Here is a 17675-nt window from a genome sequence, read left to right on the forward strand (position 1 = left end):
TTTCGTAAAAGCCATATTTTATACATTTTTGTTACAAGACAATAGTTTCTATTGTTTCACATTTTATTCCTACCTTAAAGTAAGAACTGAACACAGAATCACAGCAAACAAACCAAATAAAGGCCAAAGTTTGAACATGATGACACTACATAAAGTGACAGATATTTTAATTTTAGAAATTGTCAGCTTATTTTACTGAAATGCTTTCAGATGCTGCTTCCTTTTCGGTTTTTAGCTCATTTTTACATTGAAATCTAGCTCCTTCATCTCTTCTCATTTGCTTTGTCATGCTGATCTGTGCAGCTACACTTGCTGAGTTCAGAGCATCTGCACCACTTTCTTTCTGTCACATAATAGAATAGTATAATCCTAGCATGTGGGTGGCCATATAGTGTGCCCATCAAGCTAAAGTCCTGCCCCCTGCCTGCTAAAGCTGTACAGTCTATAGAATCAATTCTCCTCGTTTATTATAACGATGTCACTAATTCATCACCCACCAAAGTGGCTGTGAGGTTTAATTTATACCTGCCAAATGAAATTTCAACCCACATGTGGCAGGTTGGCAGGAGTTAACTTAGAGTCCTGGTTATAATTGTCTGAGCTGATTTGCTCTCAGTGCTTCTGGGTAAATTCAGGTTGATTACTAACTGCTTCTGGCTCTGTCACTGCAGCAGTAATTTTACAGAGAAAATTCAGTCAAGATTAGGCTAAAAATTTCAAAATGACAGATTATGAGGTGTAGTTAGCTATCATTTTTCAGGACTGACTGTTAGCATAGAAGCACTTCTTTTTCATGGCTAGCCCAGGGGTCAGTGGCTGAGGGTCCAGACTTAAAAAACATTTCTTATTTGTGTGACACTGTGCAAAGACTTGAACCCATTACAAGACAAACGTTGGACTTGTGTAACACGAAACACCAATCTGAATTGATTATGTGAAGTCAGCCCCAGGGTGTCCACAGAAGAAGAGAGGAACAAGCCAAAAAGTCATTAATCACACCTGTGGTTTCACCATTCACAGCCCAGGGCTCCTGGCTGAACCAGCAGCCCAGGAACAGTTCACCATTCACGGGGTAACAACTCAGTCAGGCCCCCATAATGCACCCGACATCCCCCGGAGAATTAAATAAACAGCTCCAACAAACCAGGCTGAGCAAGGTCACTGTGTGTGTGTGTGTTTGTGTGTATGTCAAGTCTAATTTATTTCTAAAGTGTTTTTTTCTGCCCAGTAAACCATTTTCTGACAACCCTACTTCACACAGAGGGCATAAATACAGAGACAACAAACACATCAAGAAATGGGAATCAGTATCCGTGCATGTCTGCAGATGTGTGTGCACGTGTAAGTGCAGTCAAACACATTTATGATGCCCTTTTAGTGAAGCAGGTTAGTCACGCTGTATGATGCAGTAAAACACGGACAGATAAGAACAGAGAAAATGCACAGAAAGTCAATTATATATGTTTTGTGTGTGTGTGTGTGTGAGAGAGAGAGAGAGAGAGAGAGAGAGAAAGAGAGAGAGAGAGCAAAATCAGATTAATTTGTTCAACTTTGAAACAAAACAGGCTCAGCACAAAATGTTTCTTTTTCAGGAGCATCTAGAAGAGAAAAATATGTGAAATCAAAGCAGAGAGACCCGAGGCTGAGAGTGTGTGTGAGTCTGTGTGTTATATACTTGTACAGCTTCATTTTGAGGACCGTATGCAGGAAACATGTTGTAAGTATGAGGACACTTTGGTTTCTGAAACCAGATGCGATTCAGTTAACAGAACAACAACCAACTGTAAACTGTCCGGTTGTTTGTGTGTATGATGTCACGCCAACTATATCACTGCTGGATAACAGGAAGTATTGGTCACCATTGTAGACCAGTGTGTGTGTGTGTGTGTGTGGTGAATGTATTCTTGATGTCTGGGAAATTCTTTATGTTTGTGTTTTTCTTTTTTGGTTGTTCCATTCATTCAAAACATGGATTGGCCAGGGACAGCAGGCATGTGTCCCTACCAATGCCTAGCAAGTCCTTATTTGTCTTATCATTTTCCGTCACACAAATAGCAGAGAGCTCAGTAGTCTCTATACTCAAACTGCAGCAGGAGATTGCTGTTCTAAGTCCTGCCTATTAACTCCTTTCCACTGATATGACTGGCTCTGCTCTTTTGTTTCTTGCTAATGTTATTAGCTGTACCCGCTATTGCTCACCCTGTAGAAAGAACTGTCACTAGCTAGCGCCAGAGAGCAGCATTAACATGGTTGTGTCTGTCAGAATGTCAGGAGTAAAGAAAGGACATCAGCAGTTATTTTAGGGTGAGTCATCACAAATGTTTATATCTCAAATAAATTATTTTTCTTACTTCTACTGAGTCATTAATTATGATGATAATAATAGCCAGTAATTAAAAATCTTTAAATTGAATCCATGTTTTATTTTCTCAGGTGACGAAATCAAAGCTGCCAGGCAGTTCAGGGAGAGGAGGACATGCTGAGAACAACAGAGAGAGACAGAGAAGAGACAGGGAGAGAGACAGGAGGAGAGACAGGTTGTGAGGCAGGAGGAGAGACAGGTTGTGAGGCAGGACAAGAGACAGGTGGAGAGACAGGAGGAGAAACAGGTTGAGAAGCAGGAGAAGAGACGGGAGAGACAGGTGGAGAGACAGAGGAAGAGGCAGGAGAAGAGACAGGTGGAGACAGGTGGAGAGACAGGGAAAGACAGGAGGAGAGACAAGTTGAGAAGCAGGAAAAGAGACGGGAGTAACAGGAGGAGAGAAAGGGAAAGACAGGTTGAGAGGCAGTAGAAGAGACGGGAGAGACAGAGGAAGAGACAGATGGAGAGACAGGTGGAGAGACAGAGGAAGAGACAGATGGAGAGACAGGTGGAGAGACAGAGGAAGAGGCATGAAAAGAGACACGTAGAGACAGGAGGAGGGAGAGGAAGGAAGTGAGACAGGTAGAGAGACAGGTGGAGAAGCAGGAGAAGAGACAGAGGAAGAGTCAGAAGGAGAGACAGGTTGAGAGGCAGTAGAAGAGACGGGAGAGACAAAGGGAGAGACAGGTGGAGAGACAGAGGAAGAGACAGATGGAGAAACAGGTTGAGAAGCAGGAGAAGAGACGGGAGAGACAGGGGGAGAGACAGAGGAAGAGACAGATGGAGAGACAGGTGGAGAGACAGAGGAAGAGACAGATGGAGAGACAGGTGGAGAGACAGAGGAAGAGGCATGAAAAGAGACACGTAGAGACAGGAGGAGGGAGAGGAAGGAAGTGAGACAGGTAGAGAGACAGGTGGAGAAGCAGGAGAAGAGACAGAGGAAGAGTCAGAAGGAGAGACAGGTTGAGAGGCAGTAGAAGAGACGGGAGAGACAGAGGGAGAGACAGGTGGAGAGACAGAGGAAGAGACAGATGGAGAAACAGGTTGAGAAGCAGGAGAAGAGATGGGAGAGACAGGTGGAGAGACAGGTGGAGAGACAGAGGAAGAGACAGATGGAGAAACAGGTTGAGAAGCAGGAGAAGAGACGGGAGAGACAGGTGGAAAGACAGAGGAAGAGGCAGGCGAAGAGACAGGTGGAGAAACAGGGAAAGACAGGGGGAGAGACAAGTTGAGAAGCAGGAAAAGAGACGGGAGAGACAGCGGGAGAGAAAGGTGGAGAGACAGAGGAAGAGACAGATGGAGAGACAGATGGAGAGACAGGTGGAGAGACAGAGGAAGAGACAGATGGAGAGACAGGTGGAGACAGGAGGAGGGAGAGGAAGGAAGCGAGACAGGTAGAGAGACAGGTGGAGAAGCAGGAGAAGAGACAGAGGAAGAGTCAGAAGGAGAGACAGGTTGAAGGGCATGAGAAGAGACGAGCACCAGGGGGAGAGACAGGTGGAGAGACAGGGAAAGACAGGGGGAGAGACAGGAGGAGAAACAGCTTGAGAAGCAGGAGAAGAGACGGGAGGGACAGAGGGAGAGACAGGTGGTGAGACAGAGGAAGAGACAGGGAGAGACAGGTGGAGAGACAGGGAAAGATGGGGGAGAGACAAGAGGAAAGACAGGTTGAGAAGCAGGAAAAGAGATGGGAGAGACAGGTGGAGCGACACTAGGAGAGACACATCGGGAAGCAACTTGGGAGTTAGTATCTTGTCCTTCAGCATGTAATCAGGGAAATCCTGGAAATGATCACCTGACTTTCCACTTGGTAGATGACTGATCTTCCTCTTGAGCTACAGCCCCCTTAGTAGGGGCCACAAGGGTGCGCATAGAGAACTCAGACATGGTAGAGCCTGATTTTGAAGGGTGTAAACAAGGCAGTAAAGATGGTGACAATAAGAGATGTTAGTATTTGGTTAACTTGAATTCACAGCAGTAAAAGAAAACTACAGCAGTGGTATAGAAAATGTTATTAAGCCCCTAAAACAAGCACAATGTATCTACAGAACATTTTTTTGTTATTACTGCTGGCGATCCTGTAACCTCACTTCTGGTGAAACTGGCAGTGATGGTGCCCATAGTGGTTTCTTGCAAATTACAGTTTGTAAACGTGTAGTGTCTGAGAATGCACACAAACGTTTCAAACAAACAAAACACGTGAGGCAGCCATGATAAACACTTGTATGTGTAATTGCAAGCACGTGTATTCTTGGCCTAAAACTGCAGAACTAGACTCTGGTCTTGAGTATTTGCTGGAAACTTTCTCATCAACATTGTTGACATTCCAAGAATTGTTACCAAACCCTTGAATAAATCACTGGTTCCATATATTGCCTTTTTAAAACCAGTACGTTCATTAGTTTGTCGTTCTGACACACATCTTGGCTCTGCATATGTACTGGATATGTTGCATGGTCCCAGATCCTCTTATTGAACCATTGGCTCTGTGTATTTACTGAAAGGCTACCAGGTGTATTTCTTTGAATAAATCCCTTAAACCCCTGGCTCAGTGTATTTGCTGGGTTTTACCGGTGTGTTCTCATCTGTATTGTGTGTGTGTTTGCAGTTTCCATAGTTATGGGGGTTCCCAGTGTGAAGAGGGAGGTCCACTCCTACCTGACTGACACGCTGAGCTCTCTGATGTCAGAGCTGAGCCCAGTGGAGAAGGACGACTGCGTCATCGTTGTCCTTATTGCAGAGGTCAGTGTGGAACTGCATGATCAGTATGATGTATCACTGCAGCTGCACTAAAACCAGTTAGAAACCAGTCAGAGGAATGCTGTGAACACTTACTTTCATGATGCAGTGTGTGGTTAGAACTCAAGTTTCCCTGAGGCCTTTTTTAACTTCAGGTAGTTTGGGTACCAGGTTTTATTTCTGATTGACATTGTTATTAACCTTCAGAGACCAAGCCTATTTTGGTCATCAAATACTTTTGATTTTCCCTTTTATACCACATTAAAAAAAATTTTCCATCTCCATGGTGTCATATTTTCAGAAAACAGCAACACTCCAGGTGACCAAGATTTTCTGAAAAGCAAAATTATCTAGCCATCATAGACTCTTACAGTTTAATGTGACTATTCCTGTTTTTATACATTGTTTTATTTTGATTTCGTCTAATGAAATCTGAAACAGAAACACTTATTTTCCCTTCCAGAATAAAAAAACATTTAATTAATTTTTGCTGTTTCAGAGAAAGACTGCACCATGTGGCAGAAAAGGTGGATTTGTTAGCATACAAGCTAACAAATTGCTAACTACTGAATGCTAATTTGACATCAGCTTAACATTGTATAAAATTAACTTTTACCAACGCCTGGCTTTTGAGTTAAATTAGAAGATGTTTCGTCTGCTTCAAGGTCTGTACATACTTTGCAAGAACGTAGGAATTTTATTGTTTTTTTGAGGTCACACAACAAAAACAAAGTCTTTTCTGGCCCAGTTATTTCATACTGCTGTGTGGTGCCAGGTGCAGGTTTGTCCATGTCTATCTGTCTTAACTGATGTGTTGTAACTTTGTACTTCCTCACCGCCTTGACCAACTGTTCCTCAAGACTATCACTCAACCTTGTTAAACCTTTCACATCAATGGAAAAGAAAAAAGACAACTTCCCCTTTTTTACATTAAATCTTCAAATTTCCACCCTTGACACAATAACTGTCAGACACCACTAAAGAAAAAAGTTCTGCCCAGATGTGACAACAACTAGCTGCAAAATGTCCCAAACCGGGACTGAAAGAAAAAATGACATTATAAAAATTATTTGAATATTATTTAATATATTTGTCATCACAATATAAATTTATCAAACCTTAAATGCTAATATTACAACAGCAAGCACAAATAAATTAAATAAAAAAAATCTGGATTTTCTAACCTCCATCATGAATTTGCATTGACAGTTGCAACTCATAAAAGTTGATGAATTCCTTTTTGCATTAATGAAAACACAACATCCAGGAACATGCATGTTTTGTCCCAGCATGTGGACATAGTTTACTTTTAGTCTTTTTGCAAAGAAATATTTACTTAACATGTCAACATTACATGACGTCAATATTGCTGTTACATCAGCCAATAACTCAGTTTACCTCCTGTGCATGTTAACTAAGACAGAGGTTGAGTTAAATGAGCAGGTTGAACTCTGAAACTCAACTTAGCTGTTCATGGAATCGTAATGACTGAAATGTCCTCTGAAGTCATGAAAACACTGTGTGTGTGTCTGTGTGTGTGTGTGTGTGTGTGAATAATTGACCATCAGAATAAATGTGTGTTGATGCGTGTGCTTCCTTGCATGCTTTATAAAGGCCACTGGTTTAGCTAATGAACCTTAAAACACACACATACACACACAGATAATGTCACCAACTCTGTGTTTAGCTTCCATGCTAACACTAACCTCAAACTGCTGCAGGCAGCCTGAAGAATAATGGAAAGTGTGTGTGTGTGTGTGTGTGTGTGTGTGTGTGTGTGTGTGTGTGTGTGTGTGTGTGTGTGTGTGTGTGTGTGTGTGTGTGTGTGTGTGTTTGTGTGTGTGTTTTCAGTAGAAATGAAGGTCACATTCAAAGCTGCGTGTGTGTGGCTTTGCATCTGTTCTTGTTTTAGGTGTTCTTTTCTCATTATGTCAGGAAATCTCATAAACGCATCCAAACTGATCTAAACTTCATAACTTCAGTAAATGTGTTTGTGCATTTGAAATATATTTTAATGTCACACAGCTGACTGATGTGATCACATGACTAGAAGCACCCGACTGGAGACTAGAAGCACTCAGAAAACGCAGACCTCTGCCAAGCCATATTGTCACTCACCTGAGAAAAGCCGTAGAAAGCCCAACAGCCCACCCAGTACTCCCTATATTTTGAACTTTCTGGATCACCAGACCCAGAATATCAACATGATCTGGATCAAACATTTTTTTGCCAGTGATTCTGGCCTTTATCTAATGAGTTAGAAGCTATAATGGTAAAATTATCATTATCTCCCAAAAGTAAAGAATTCTCAGCCCTTTTGGCTGACTGCATCAGCCCCAGCTCTACAGCTATCTTTTTTCATTTTTCCCCCCAGGCTGATCTCCTATTTGAAATCTTCTGTGGGTTTTTGTTCTTTTTACTCTCTAATTTCCATAGTTTGTATCTGTTTTTACTCTGAATCGTCTCGTGTCAAGGTTCAGATCTTTGTGGACTAGAAGAAGTGGAAACTGGTCACGTGGTGACTCAGCAGATCTTGTTTGTGCAAATGAACAATGAGTAGCAAAAGCACTCACTTAAAGCTTTTAAAGTGAAGAGATGTACAGCATTAATATTACATTACTGAAGCATGTTACAGAGAAACACGTGAAACGCACAAATCTACACACACACGAGCACACACACGAGATTAGTTCTTCTGTTACCTGAGCTGGATTTTTTAAAAGACCATATTTTTACAGTTTTCATGTCTAAATAAAGTAAATTTAGAGGTTTGCATCGAAGGACATGACACAAACTTAAAACACATCACAAACCTAAAAACTAGAGTTTTGCATCAACTCTCTGCTCAGGGATTTTAAAATCACAGCTCCGTGATGCAGTAGCGTGATCACTCAGAACGACCCCACCTTTAACCACTACAGTGTTATAAATTCTTCAACTTCAATGCTTTAGCACCAAACCACCAAACATGCCAATTAGCGGTGTAGCTAACAGTTAGCAGGCTCTACCTTCATCATCGAAGTGAATCTATCTTGGATGTCAGAATTTGAGCTACATACTTAGATCAAAAATGAAAAAGAAACTGATTAAATTTGCTGTTACAGATGGTGTAGTAGTATAGAAAATGTAAGTTGTGGTTGGTATTCTTGCCAAGACTATAGACCAAGATTTTGTGTTACCATTGGTGCTTAGCTGGAGTCATTTAATGTGGACCTGAATGCTGACTAAACACTTTCTCCGTGTACACAAGAGCCACATTTTAGCATGTGTTAATGGTGTTAGCAGATGTTAGCAGCCATCAGCAGATGCTAGTGGGTGTTAGATGTAGGTGTTGCAAAAATTTATCAGATGTTAGTCCATGTTACTTGATGTTAGCAGATGTTAGGTGTTTGTAGGTGTTTCATATTATATTATATTATATTATATTATATTATATTATATTATATTATATTATATTATATTATATTATATCACTTTTTTGTCATTCATGCAAATTAAATCAAAGATGCAATTTGAAATGACAATGCAGGGTCAAAAATAAAAACACAAACACCTAAGATGAAATAAAAAATAGGCCTGCTGGTGTAGTTGTGCAGTTAATAATAAGCTGTTATTGCACAGATACAAAGCTATTTCACAGTTAGCATGTGTTAGCAGGTTTTTTAACTAATGTTAAAAGGGCAGAGGTGAGAATGACGTAAACCATTTATATTTCACCTGTACATTTTACAAACTTTTAATGAGAGATATTGCCCCACTGAAGCCATTTATTGTAGCCAGATAATCATTCTCTTCCTCTCCTGCTACCGCAGTCACATAAGTTGGCTGCAGCTAGACGTTCTTGCCTTAAGACGTACAAGACACATGCTTCAAACAAATTCTGAAATGTTGAGTTTTTAAAATCACAGCTCCATGCTGCAGTGAAGTGATGAGGACGAAACCACCTTCCAACACTTTAGTGGTATAAATACTCTGACTACAACCAGCAAACACACCAGCTAGATGTGACGTTAGCAGTTCGCTCTTCCTAAGTTTCACAATTTGACAATGTTAGTTAAGTTGTTAAGTTGATCCACAGCTGGAAGGTGACAGAAACATTTATATATATCTGCTGTGTGAATTTCTGATTTAAATTCTAAGCAGTTTTGGTAAAACAAGCTATTTGACCCGTTGGAGGCGCTTTAATTGAGCTGAACTGAGATCTATAATCAGCACCCTCACCGGTCATGAACAGAGCCTCTCAGAGCCCTTCATCATTCAAAAAAATTATTTTATTTTCTGGGTGATTTTAGGCCATGGATGCTAAGAGAGGCCATGCTGGAAAATATTTTCTAATGTCATTATCTCCAGATAATGAGGGAGGTTTAGGTGTGTCGTTGGATCAGTTCATGTCCTTGTTTTGAGATAAGAAGTTGAATTAAATATGCCCAGTAAAATGCAAGCTTGCCTGGAGGGTTTGTTTTGATGCTGTTGTCCTTCATTATTTACTCTGATTTCTTCTAAGTTAATTTATCTTTTTCCTTGAGACTGTGGTATGTAGTAACCTGCTATCATAGGAAAAGAAGTTCTGTTTTCAACATCACAAGATGATTATGATGAGCTTAAAACTGATGGTTCCTGTGAAAGCGTCTGCTGTCATCATTCATCATCATCATGACTGCTGGTGATCACAGCAAACCAGAGTATGTTTCCTCAGCCATGTTGTCTATCTTTTTCGGATTTTTGTCTTTCTTGTAATGCTCCTATTGTTCCATTCAGACATAAAGCAGATACAAATGTCAGAGTGTATCTTTAGACCGGCCTCTTTAGGGCTTCCACAGTGTTCCTCTCAAGGGAAAAAATCTCAGATGGAAAAATTGTGTTTTTCTTCCCACTTGGAAAAAAATGTCCACTTGAAACAGTGTTTGTCATTGAAGCAGCTTTCTGTGTTGATATAAGAAAATCTGCTGGATTTGATATAAAACAGTGAATAGTGCATCTCCTCCTCGTTAACACAGAGCTCTGCGGTAAGCTCCACCCTGCTGGCACCTCCAGGACGCCAAAACAAACCAAAGCCAGCAACGGGCTACAGCTCCGCGTGGCTGCTGGAAGCGTGTGTGACCACACACTGACCTTCATAGCCAAATGAGCACGTCCCACAGGGAGCCCAAACGGGAGGCTGAGCTCTGACATTACTGATTGCTCAAGTTGTTGTTGATGTTTGAGTGTGAAAATGTGTGTGTGCTTTGTTTCTGTGCAGAGAAACAGAAAAGTGTCAAGAAGATTTCTGTCAGAGAACACATTTTAGAAACTTTGTTAGATGTATGAATATGTCACGGATCACCAGACCTTTGTGTGTTTTTCATGTGAAACTTCAGAAACTAGGTTTTCTGTGTGTTTGTGTGTATTTTCAGGCAGATCAGCAGTACGCCAGCAGTGTAGCAGACAACCTAAAGCGCCTGTAAGTCGTCCTGCATGATGGGATGCTGTAACTATAGCAACAGAAATGCTGTGTGTGAGACATTTTACCATTTCTTGGAAAATATGAGCTCATTTTCAATCTGATGGCAGCAACACATCTGTAAAAAGTTGGACCAGAATGCAACAAAAGACTGGAAAAGTAATTGGTCTAAACCAAAAACAACTGGAGGAGCATTTGACAACTAATTAGATGTACATCACAGATGTAGAAGCTGCCCACGCCACAGGCACTAAAGCAACCCTTACAATCAGAGGTGCAGGCTTTTCAACTGTCCACTGATAACAAGCTGGACGCTCCCTCTCCTCATTAGTCTGCAGGACACGGTGTCCATGCTTTCCAGAAAGAATTTCACATTTTCATCCATCTAACCACAGAACAGTTTTCCATTTTCCTCAGACCATTTTAAATGAGCTTTGATCCAGAGAAGACGGCGCCCTTTCTGAATCCTGTTCACACATGGCTTCTTCTTTGCATGATGGAGCTTGAAACTGCATTTGTGGATTTCAGGGAGAACTGTGTTTACAGACAGTGATTTCTGAAAGTCTTCCTGAATCCAGGCAGTGATTTCCAGTAGAGAATCATGTTTGGTTTTAATGCAGTGCTGCCTGAGGACCCTACTAGCGTCCAGTTTGGACCTACAGCCTTGTCTCCAGCACACAGAGATTCCTCCCAATTCTCTGCATGCTGGATGGTATGGTATATACACTGTAGATAATAAGATCTTCAAAGTCTACTTTTTTTAACTTGTCCTGTCCAGCGTTGTACCATTTACCAATTAGCTTTATGTTTTATTAGGCCCCTCTTGATAATCAGATTTTATTATTATTATTATTATTATTATTATTTATTTATATATCTTATTTCTGTATTTTGAATTATGAAAATTATTAATCTTGCTGGACCTGACCGGAGGGCACAGCAAAAAAGGAGAATAGTCAACAAAAGTAAAAAAGGGAATTAGAAAAAAGAAAGAGGCGACTATGACACAACAGATAGAAGGCAACAACCCTTCAGTCCAAACAAACACTACCAACTACTACACCTGTACAGAAACACAACAGATAATTTCCCCCAGCTTTTACAGGAAAAGGAAGCTGACAATCATCAGGACCCCTAAAACATACAAAACAACAAAAAAATTACAAAAAACAAACATGTATCAAAACAAAAACCAAAGTACCAGAAAAACACAACAAACTAAACAAAAGTATCACTCAGTGTATAAACCCACTGGACAACTCAGTGACTGTCAGCATGCAGAGGATGACGAATGAGGAGTGATCAGAGATGAGTGTGATCGTGCAAATGCGACAGCGCGTCTCCGGAGGCTTAAGGCAGACTAGGGCGGCCCAGAGACCTGGGCCATCATTCCTGGGCACGAACCCCAAGGGCCAAGATCACAGCGCTGGTCATCCCGGGCTGCCAGAGAGCAGGGCCAAGACCCCCCCCCACACACACACACACACATACACACACACATTTTGTGTCAACACAGATGTGGTCTACCTAAACTGCTTAGTACATATATTATTTTTGGTTTTCCAGGTCACAAGAGGATCATGTGTGCAGAGGTAATTACCATGTTAATGTCACGTAAGTCACCTACTAGGCACAGTGTGGGTTTTTACTGGAATATTACATTTAAACCACATTGATAGGTCTTCACATACCAAAAGCCAGAACCTGCGGACAGGTGTGCAGGACCACAAGGTGTCAGTCGTATTGTTTTCTTCAAAGTCTTCGCAATTTTACATTTAAAAACGTTTTTCTCTGATTGTTCTACAATCTTTAGACCCACTTTGTCTCAGATTGGTTAGCCTCTGTCCATCTTTACATCTGAGAAACTCTGTCTTTCGTGAAATGCTTCTTTTATATTAATTCATGTTACTGACCTGTTGTCAGTTAACCTAGTTGTCAAATCCTCCTCCAGTTGTTTTTTTTATTGTGTGCCAATTTCTTTTCCAGCACTTTGTTGCCCCTGTTTTAACTTTTTACAGTTGCTGCCATCAGATTCAGAACTAGCTCATATTTTCCATGAAATGGTAAAATGTCTCAGTAATCATTATATTTTACACAGCATCCAAACATTTGTCAAAAGAAAAATGCCATTTGATGCTGTTTGATGATGCAAGCTTTTTGTTTGTTTGTTTGATCCTTCTCTCTATTCTTGTCTCAGTTTTCCTGCAGAGATTCAGTCAGGTCTGTTGGAAGTCGTCTCTCCATCTGTCCACTTCTACCCGGATTTCTCCCGACTCCGAGAGTCCTTTGGTGACCCAAAAGAAAGAGTCAGGTGGGTGTACAATGTGTGGAACAACAAAGTTTTGTGTTTGTGGTTTCAGGTAAGAAATCTTTTCTTTGAGAGTCAGCATTTCCTTTTTTAAAGTTTCTTCATGGGTTTGTGTTTAACAGTATTATTCCATCGGTAGTTTGGAACTACCTCCAGGGGTTTCCTGATGGGAGAGCTAAAACTAAAAGCTACTCAGAACAAGGCCCGAGAACAGAGAGAATTTCACCACTTAAAACAACTTAAACCTAATGTATCAGTTTGAATGAGCGTTTGGATACTTACAGTTCTGTATCAGTCAGTGAATGCACCATGCTGCAGGATGATCTGCATTCACAAAGAAATCACGCGAGGGGTGGGGGTTACAATCTACACTGCAACCAGCCACTAGGTGCGATTCTGATGTCTTCACTTCTTTAGATTTAGAAGTAATGAATCACACTCAGATTACCACGTGTGTGAGATTTAGATCAACCGTGTGACCTTCAGGAAACTGACACAACAGGTGAAAAGAGGGTGGACCAATCATATTTATGGGATTAAACAAACAAAAAAAACTTTTAGTTGCTTTCAGTGTGACCTCAGACGTTTCACTTAGTAGTTCCTCTGATGTAACTTTGATTCAATCTGACACTGTACTACAAATAACTGCGGTCATTGAACATCTCACTGTCACACACATTGACAGGTTTGTATTTCCTTGTGAGGACTTAGTTTAAACCTGCAAACGGCCTCAAAGTAAGGAACAAATGTTTCCTCACATTTACTATCCTTTGTGGGTGTGTGTGTGTGTGATTTATCAGCTTCAGTAATCAGAGAAAGTTAGTGACAGTGTGTATTTCTGAGTGTGTGTTTAAAACAGCTCTGCAGGCGTCTGTCAGCCTGTCATGGCTAATTCATGAGTCTCTGAACCACACTGATTAGGCCAGCACACACACACTCACACACACATACACATCTCACTTTGTACACACTTCAGGGGTCAGCATGCTGATCAAGGTGTCATCGCTTATATTAATAAACTGTTGAAAGCAGTTTGGATCTCGTTCCCGTGGTAACACAGAAAAGAGGAAAGGAATGAGGTAAGATCTGTGTTTGACTGTATTCAACGCCATGTTGTAGCAGAGAAATTACATCGTTTTTATGATATTGACTCTGGCCTCATAGGTTGGCTGATGGACTTTTTAACTGAGCACTCTCAGCGAGTGAGGGTTAATGGGTCTTTTCTAATGTCCTCCTGTCCTCTACCGGTTTTCCCCAGGGATGTGTTCTTTCGCCCTTTTAATTAAATTTATATACAAATGATTGTCGTAGCCAGTATCCACAGCATAATATTTTAAATTTCGTTGATGACGCAGTCATTTTGTCTCTCCTCTGCAGTGTTGACACGGGTAAGGCCCGGGACACACAAAATATTTTTCTTAATCTGATGAGATTTTTTATCTGGTCGAGACCTCCCACGTGAGGAGAAAAAAATCAGCCATGTAACAGTTTTGATCATACTGTGTGTGGTGGCTCAGTAATCTCATCACAGAACAACACACACACGATGCTGTCCTGCAGCTGACCTACAATTTAGTCCTCCGAGCCAGAAATCTCACGTGACCAAACTTGATCTAACAAAAACGTAGAAGAAGAAACATAGCAACAACCAGTAAGCAATAAACACCACACAGCTCTTCTAGTTCCTGCAGTGTCTGCTTCACCACTGCTGGGTAAAGTGAAGGGGGCTAAGCTTGAAGCTAGCTGCAGTTTCCTCTCTGCCTCCCGACCTCAGTGTGGAAGTGGGAAGTTTAGCAGCTTTTTCTGTCAGGAGTTTTCACTGATAGTGGAGGCAACAGACCAGATCAACTCGGTTAACAAACCCTCAGAAATGTTGCTTCTGCGCAGCGTTTGGTATTTTATGTCGGCAAAAGAGCAGCAGCGTGCAGAAAGCTAGCAAAAGAAGCGGACCAGAAACAGTTTCAGAAAAATCTAAAAAGCCTCTGCATCCTGCTAAAAAAGCAAACAACCAAAAGCAGGATAAAACGAGGATCAATATTGGAGAATCTTTTCCAAGTGAATAGTGTGTTTGTCCTTATAAACCTATGAAATTACTATCAAATTAATTTATTAAATGAGACTAAGAAAAAACAGCCGCTGCGTGGCACTTGTTGATTAATGTAGCTTTTGTTTACACTCTATTTTATGCTAATGTAAATTAGCACGTGAAATTAGCACTAGCATTGCAAAGCATAGCAACTTACTGTGTGTGAATCATCTTCGCTCGTCATCATGATGTTTGCTGGTGCTATGTTCTCCGTCCTTCATAGACTGTATATAAAAGAACCTTCCTCTGACACTGCATGTTTTTCTCTTTCAACTTCAGTTGTTAAAATATGACAGTGTAAAAAGACACCTGTTTATGGAACACACAATATACAAATAAAATCCCATACATGTTTTACGATCTCCATTTGGAGATAGTTTTTTTTGTTTGTTTGTTTGTTTTTTTGATGGCATCATGATATCTCAACTAATAATTATTTAAATTGATATATATATATGTGTGTGTGTGTGTGTGTGTGTGTGTGTGTGTGTGTGTGTATGTGCCATATTTACATCTCTACAGTGTTGGTGTAGTGTTACTCTAAAAAAGTAATTAGTTACTAGTTACTCATTACTTCTGTAAATTGTAATGAAATTACTTTACTTACTTACTGCATTTGAAAAGTGGCGCCACTACTTATTACTTCACTTTACATCATAGCCGAATCACACTGCCTTTCTGCACAGTGTTTACTGTATATTGTAAACAAAATGGCTTTAAAACCATAAGAACAACATCCCTGTCTGTGGGAAGAAATGGGAACACTTGTCTCATAATCATTTTATCTAGTATTTTTTCTAAACTTGGGCGTTTCAGTAGTTGACAGGGAAGCATTTTCTCCTACAATGAACCCTGCAACTAGCTGGTTAATTTCTGTCTTACCGGCTGCTGCTCTCCAGGAAATGTTGAAAAAACTTAGCTTGTTTAGGCGGGTCGGCTGCTGAAGTGTATTAGTGCTGGGCAACGATTAAAATTTTTTAATCGCGATTAAATGCATTGTTATGCACAAAATGTCTCTTTCCTTTAAAAGAAGGCCTACAGCTATATAAAGAAAATGCAGTAAGTTTTGGTTTACTAACACGACATCAGGGGTTTCCAACCTGCGACTCTGGAGCTGCAAGTGTCTCTCTGGACCTTCCACAATGCCTCTAAATATGTGGCTAAAAAAATTTTTTTAAATCTATTTTTCTTGTCATTAGGTTGGAAACCAGGGACTTTTTTTTCTTTTACATCATTTTCCAAAAATATCTACATCCCTTAGAAGAAAGTCTGTCTATCCTCATTTTATAAAGGTTTTATGTTTTTCTTTATTTTAAAACCTAAGAATGGAAATAAAAATGTGGTTCTTCAAAAATAAATATCCTATGGTGGCTCTTCATTAAAAATATATATATATTAAGTTTCCTTTTTGAAAAGTCTCGTAACATTTGAGTCTCTAAAGGAGTTTTATTTAGCTGGCCGAGGGAAAAATGGCTCTTTGGATTGGAAAGGCTGCAGACCCCTGCACTAAACACATAAATAGATTTAGCAGCAGTTTTCTCTTTAAACACCAACAGTTAAAATATTTCTTCATATATATTTATAAAATCAAATATTTATGAGAAAGACGGATGAAATGTTCAGGATTTACTAACTAAAAGGTAAAAAGTCAGCAGGATGAATTTAAAGCTGTGAAGCTGCTTCCTTCTAAACACAGAAGGAACAATATGTGATGAATATCAGCATCAGGTGAACAGACAGAAAGCAGGATGAGAATCTCACAGCTTCTAGATGGTGAGGAGAGAGAAATATTCACAATATGCACAATAACTTCCATCCATGCACCTTCACTGCTTCATTATCCAGATTTCTGCCTATAAATTATCTAACCTTTCATTCTTAGCTTGACTGTTTAGCTTCACCTCTGCACCTGCAGCCTCTGCTACCGGGAGTTAAGAGGTTAACAGCTTGTTTCTGGGTGTAGCGTCAGGTCTGTAGATGTGACTATAAACATGTGTGGTATCCACAGAAAGTCCAGAATCTCAGCTACCAGCTCAGTAAAACCATTTCTATCACCAACACACACAGTTAAGACAACAAACTATTCAAAAACCAGGTACACAAAGTCCAAAAAATATGTAAACACAGACGATGTCTCCCATGAACACGAACAAACGACTCCTCTACTGAAAGCTCACATCTCTCAGATTCCACAGCTGGAAGTTTCATCTTATGACCAAGAGTAATCGAACCAGAGGCAGAAGTCCTGATTTATGCTTTACGTTTGTAAAAGTTAGAAAACATGTCTTACCTTTGCTGTCTTGCATAAATTACAACCGCATTTATATATATATATATATGTATATATATAAAAAAGGAATAAATAAAAGTTTCTCGTTGTCTTTTGGGAGCAGTTTCCCTTCCAAAAATCATGATTTTCTGCCATCTGCATAGGTTTTGACAGACAAAGATAAACGTCGGTTCTTCTTCTTCTTTCTTAAGTTACAGATAGAAAACATCTCTTCATGTTAATAAACCCGTTCTCTCCTGATTACATCAGACGCGCCGCTGCAGCAGGGAAGGGAGACAGAGACGCCATTTTTCTGCGATTAAAGCCAGCGGCCAGCAAAAAAAAAAAAAAAAAAAAACCTTAACGCGCGATATTAAAAATTAACTGCAATAATTAAGCGTTGCGTTAATGCGCGATTAACACGTTAACGTGCCCAGCACTGATATATATATGTATATATATATATATATA

The 17675-nt window shown here is 40.3% G+C and overlaps 1 protein-coding gene across 1 annotated transcript in view; it reads left to right on the forward strand.

The window, feature by feature from the left end:
- Positions 1-17675, forward strand: part of mgat4b (alpha-1,3-mannosyl-glycoprotein 4-beta-N-acetylglucosaminyltransferase B) — a 160195-nt gene that overhangs the window by 72881 nt on the left and 69639 nt on the right. The window contains exons 4-6 of the mRNA XM_041989906.1: positions 4971-5104; positions 10495-10541; positions 12739-12852. Of these exons, the coding sequence (XP_041845840.1) occupies positions 4971-5104; positions 10495-10541; positions 12739-12852 (295 nt within the window). The remainder of the gene's footprint in view (positions 1-4970; positions 5105-10494; positions 10542-12738; positions 12853-17675) is intronic.

Source organism: Melanotaenia boesemani, chromosome 7, assembly GCF_017639745.1.
Source record: "Melanotaenia boesemani isolate fMelBoe1 chromosome 7, fMelBoe1.pri, whole genome shotgun sequence".
Taxonomy (NCBI): Eukaryota; Metazoa; Chordata; class Actinopteri; order Atheriniformes; family Melanotaeniidae; genus Melanotaenia; species Melanotaenia boesemani.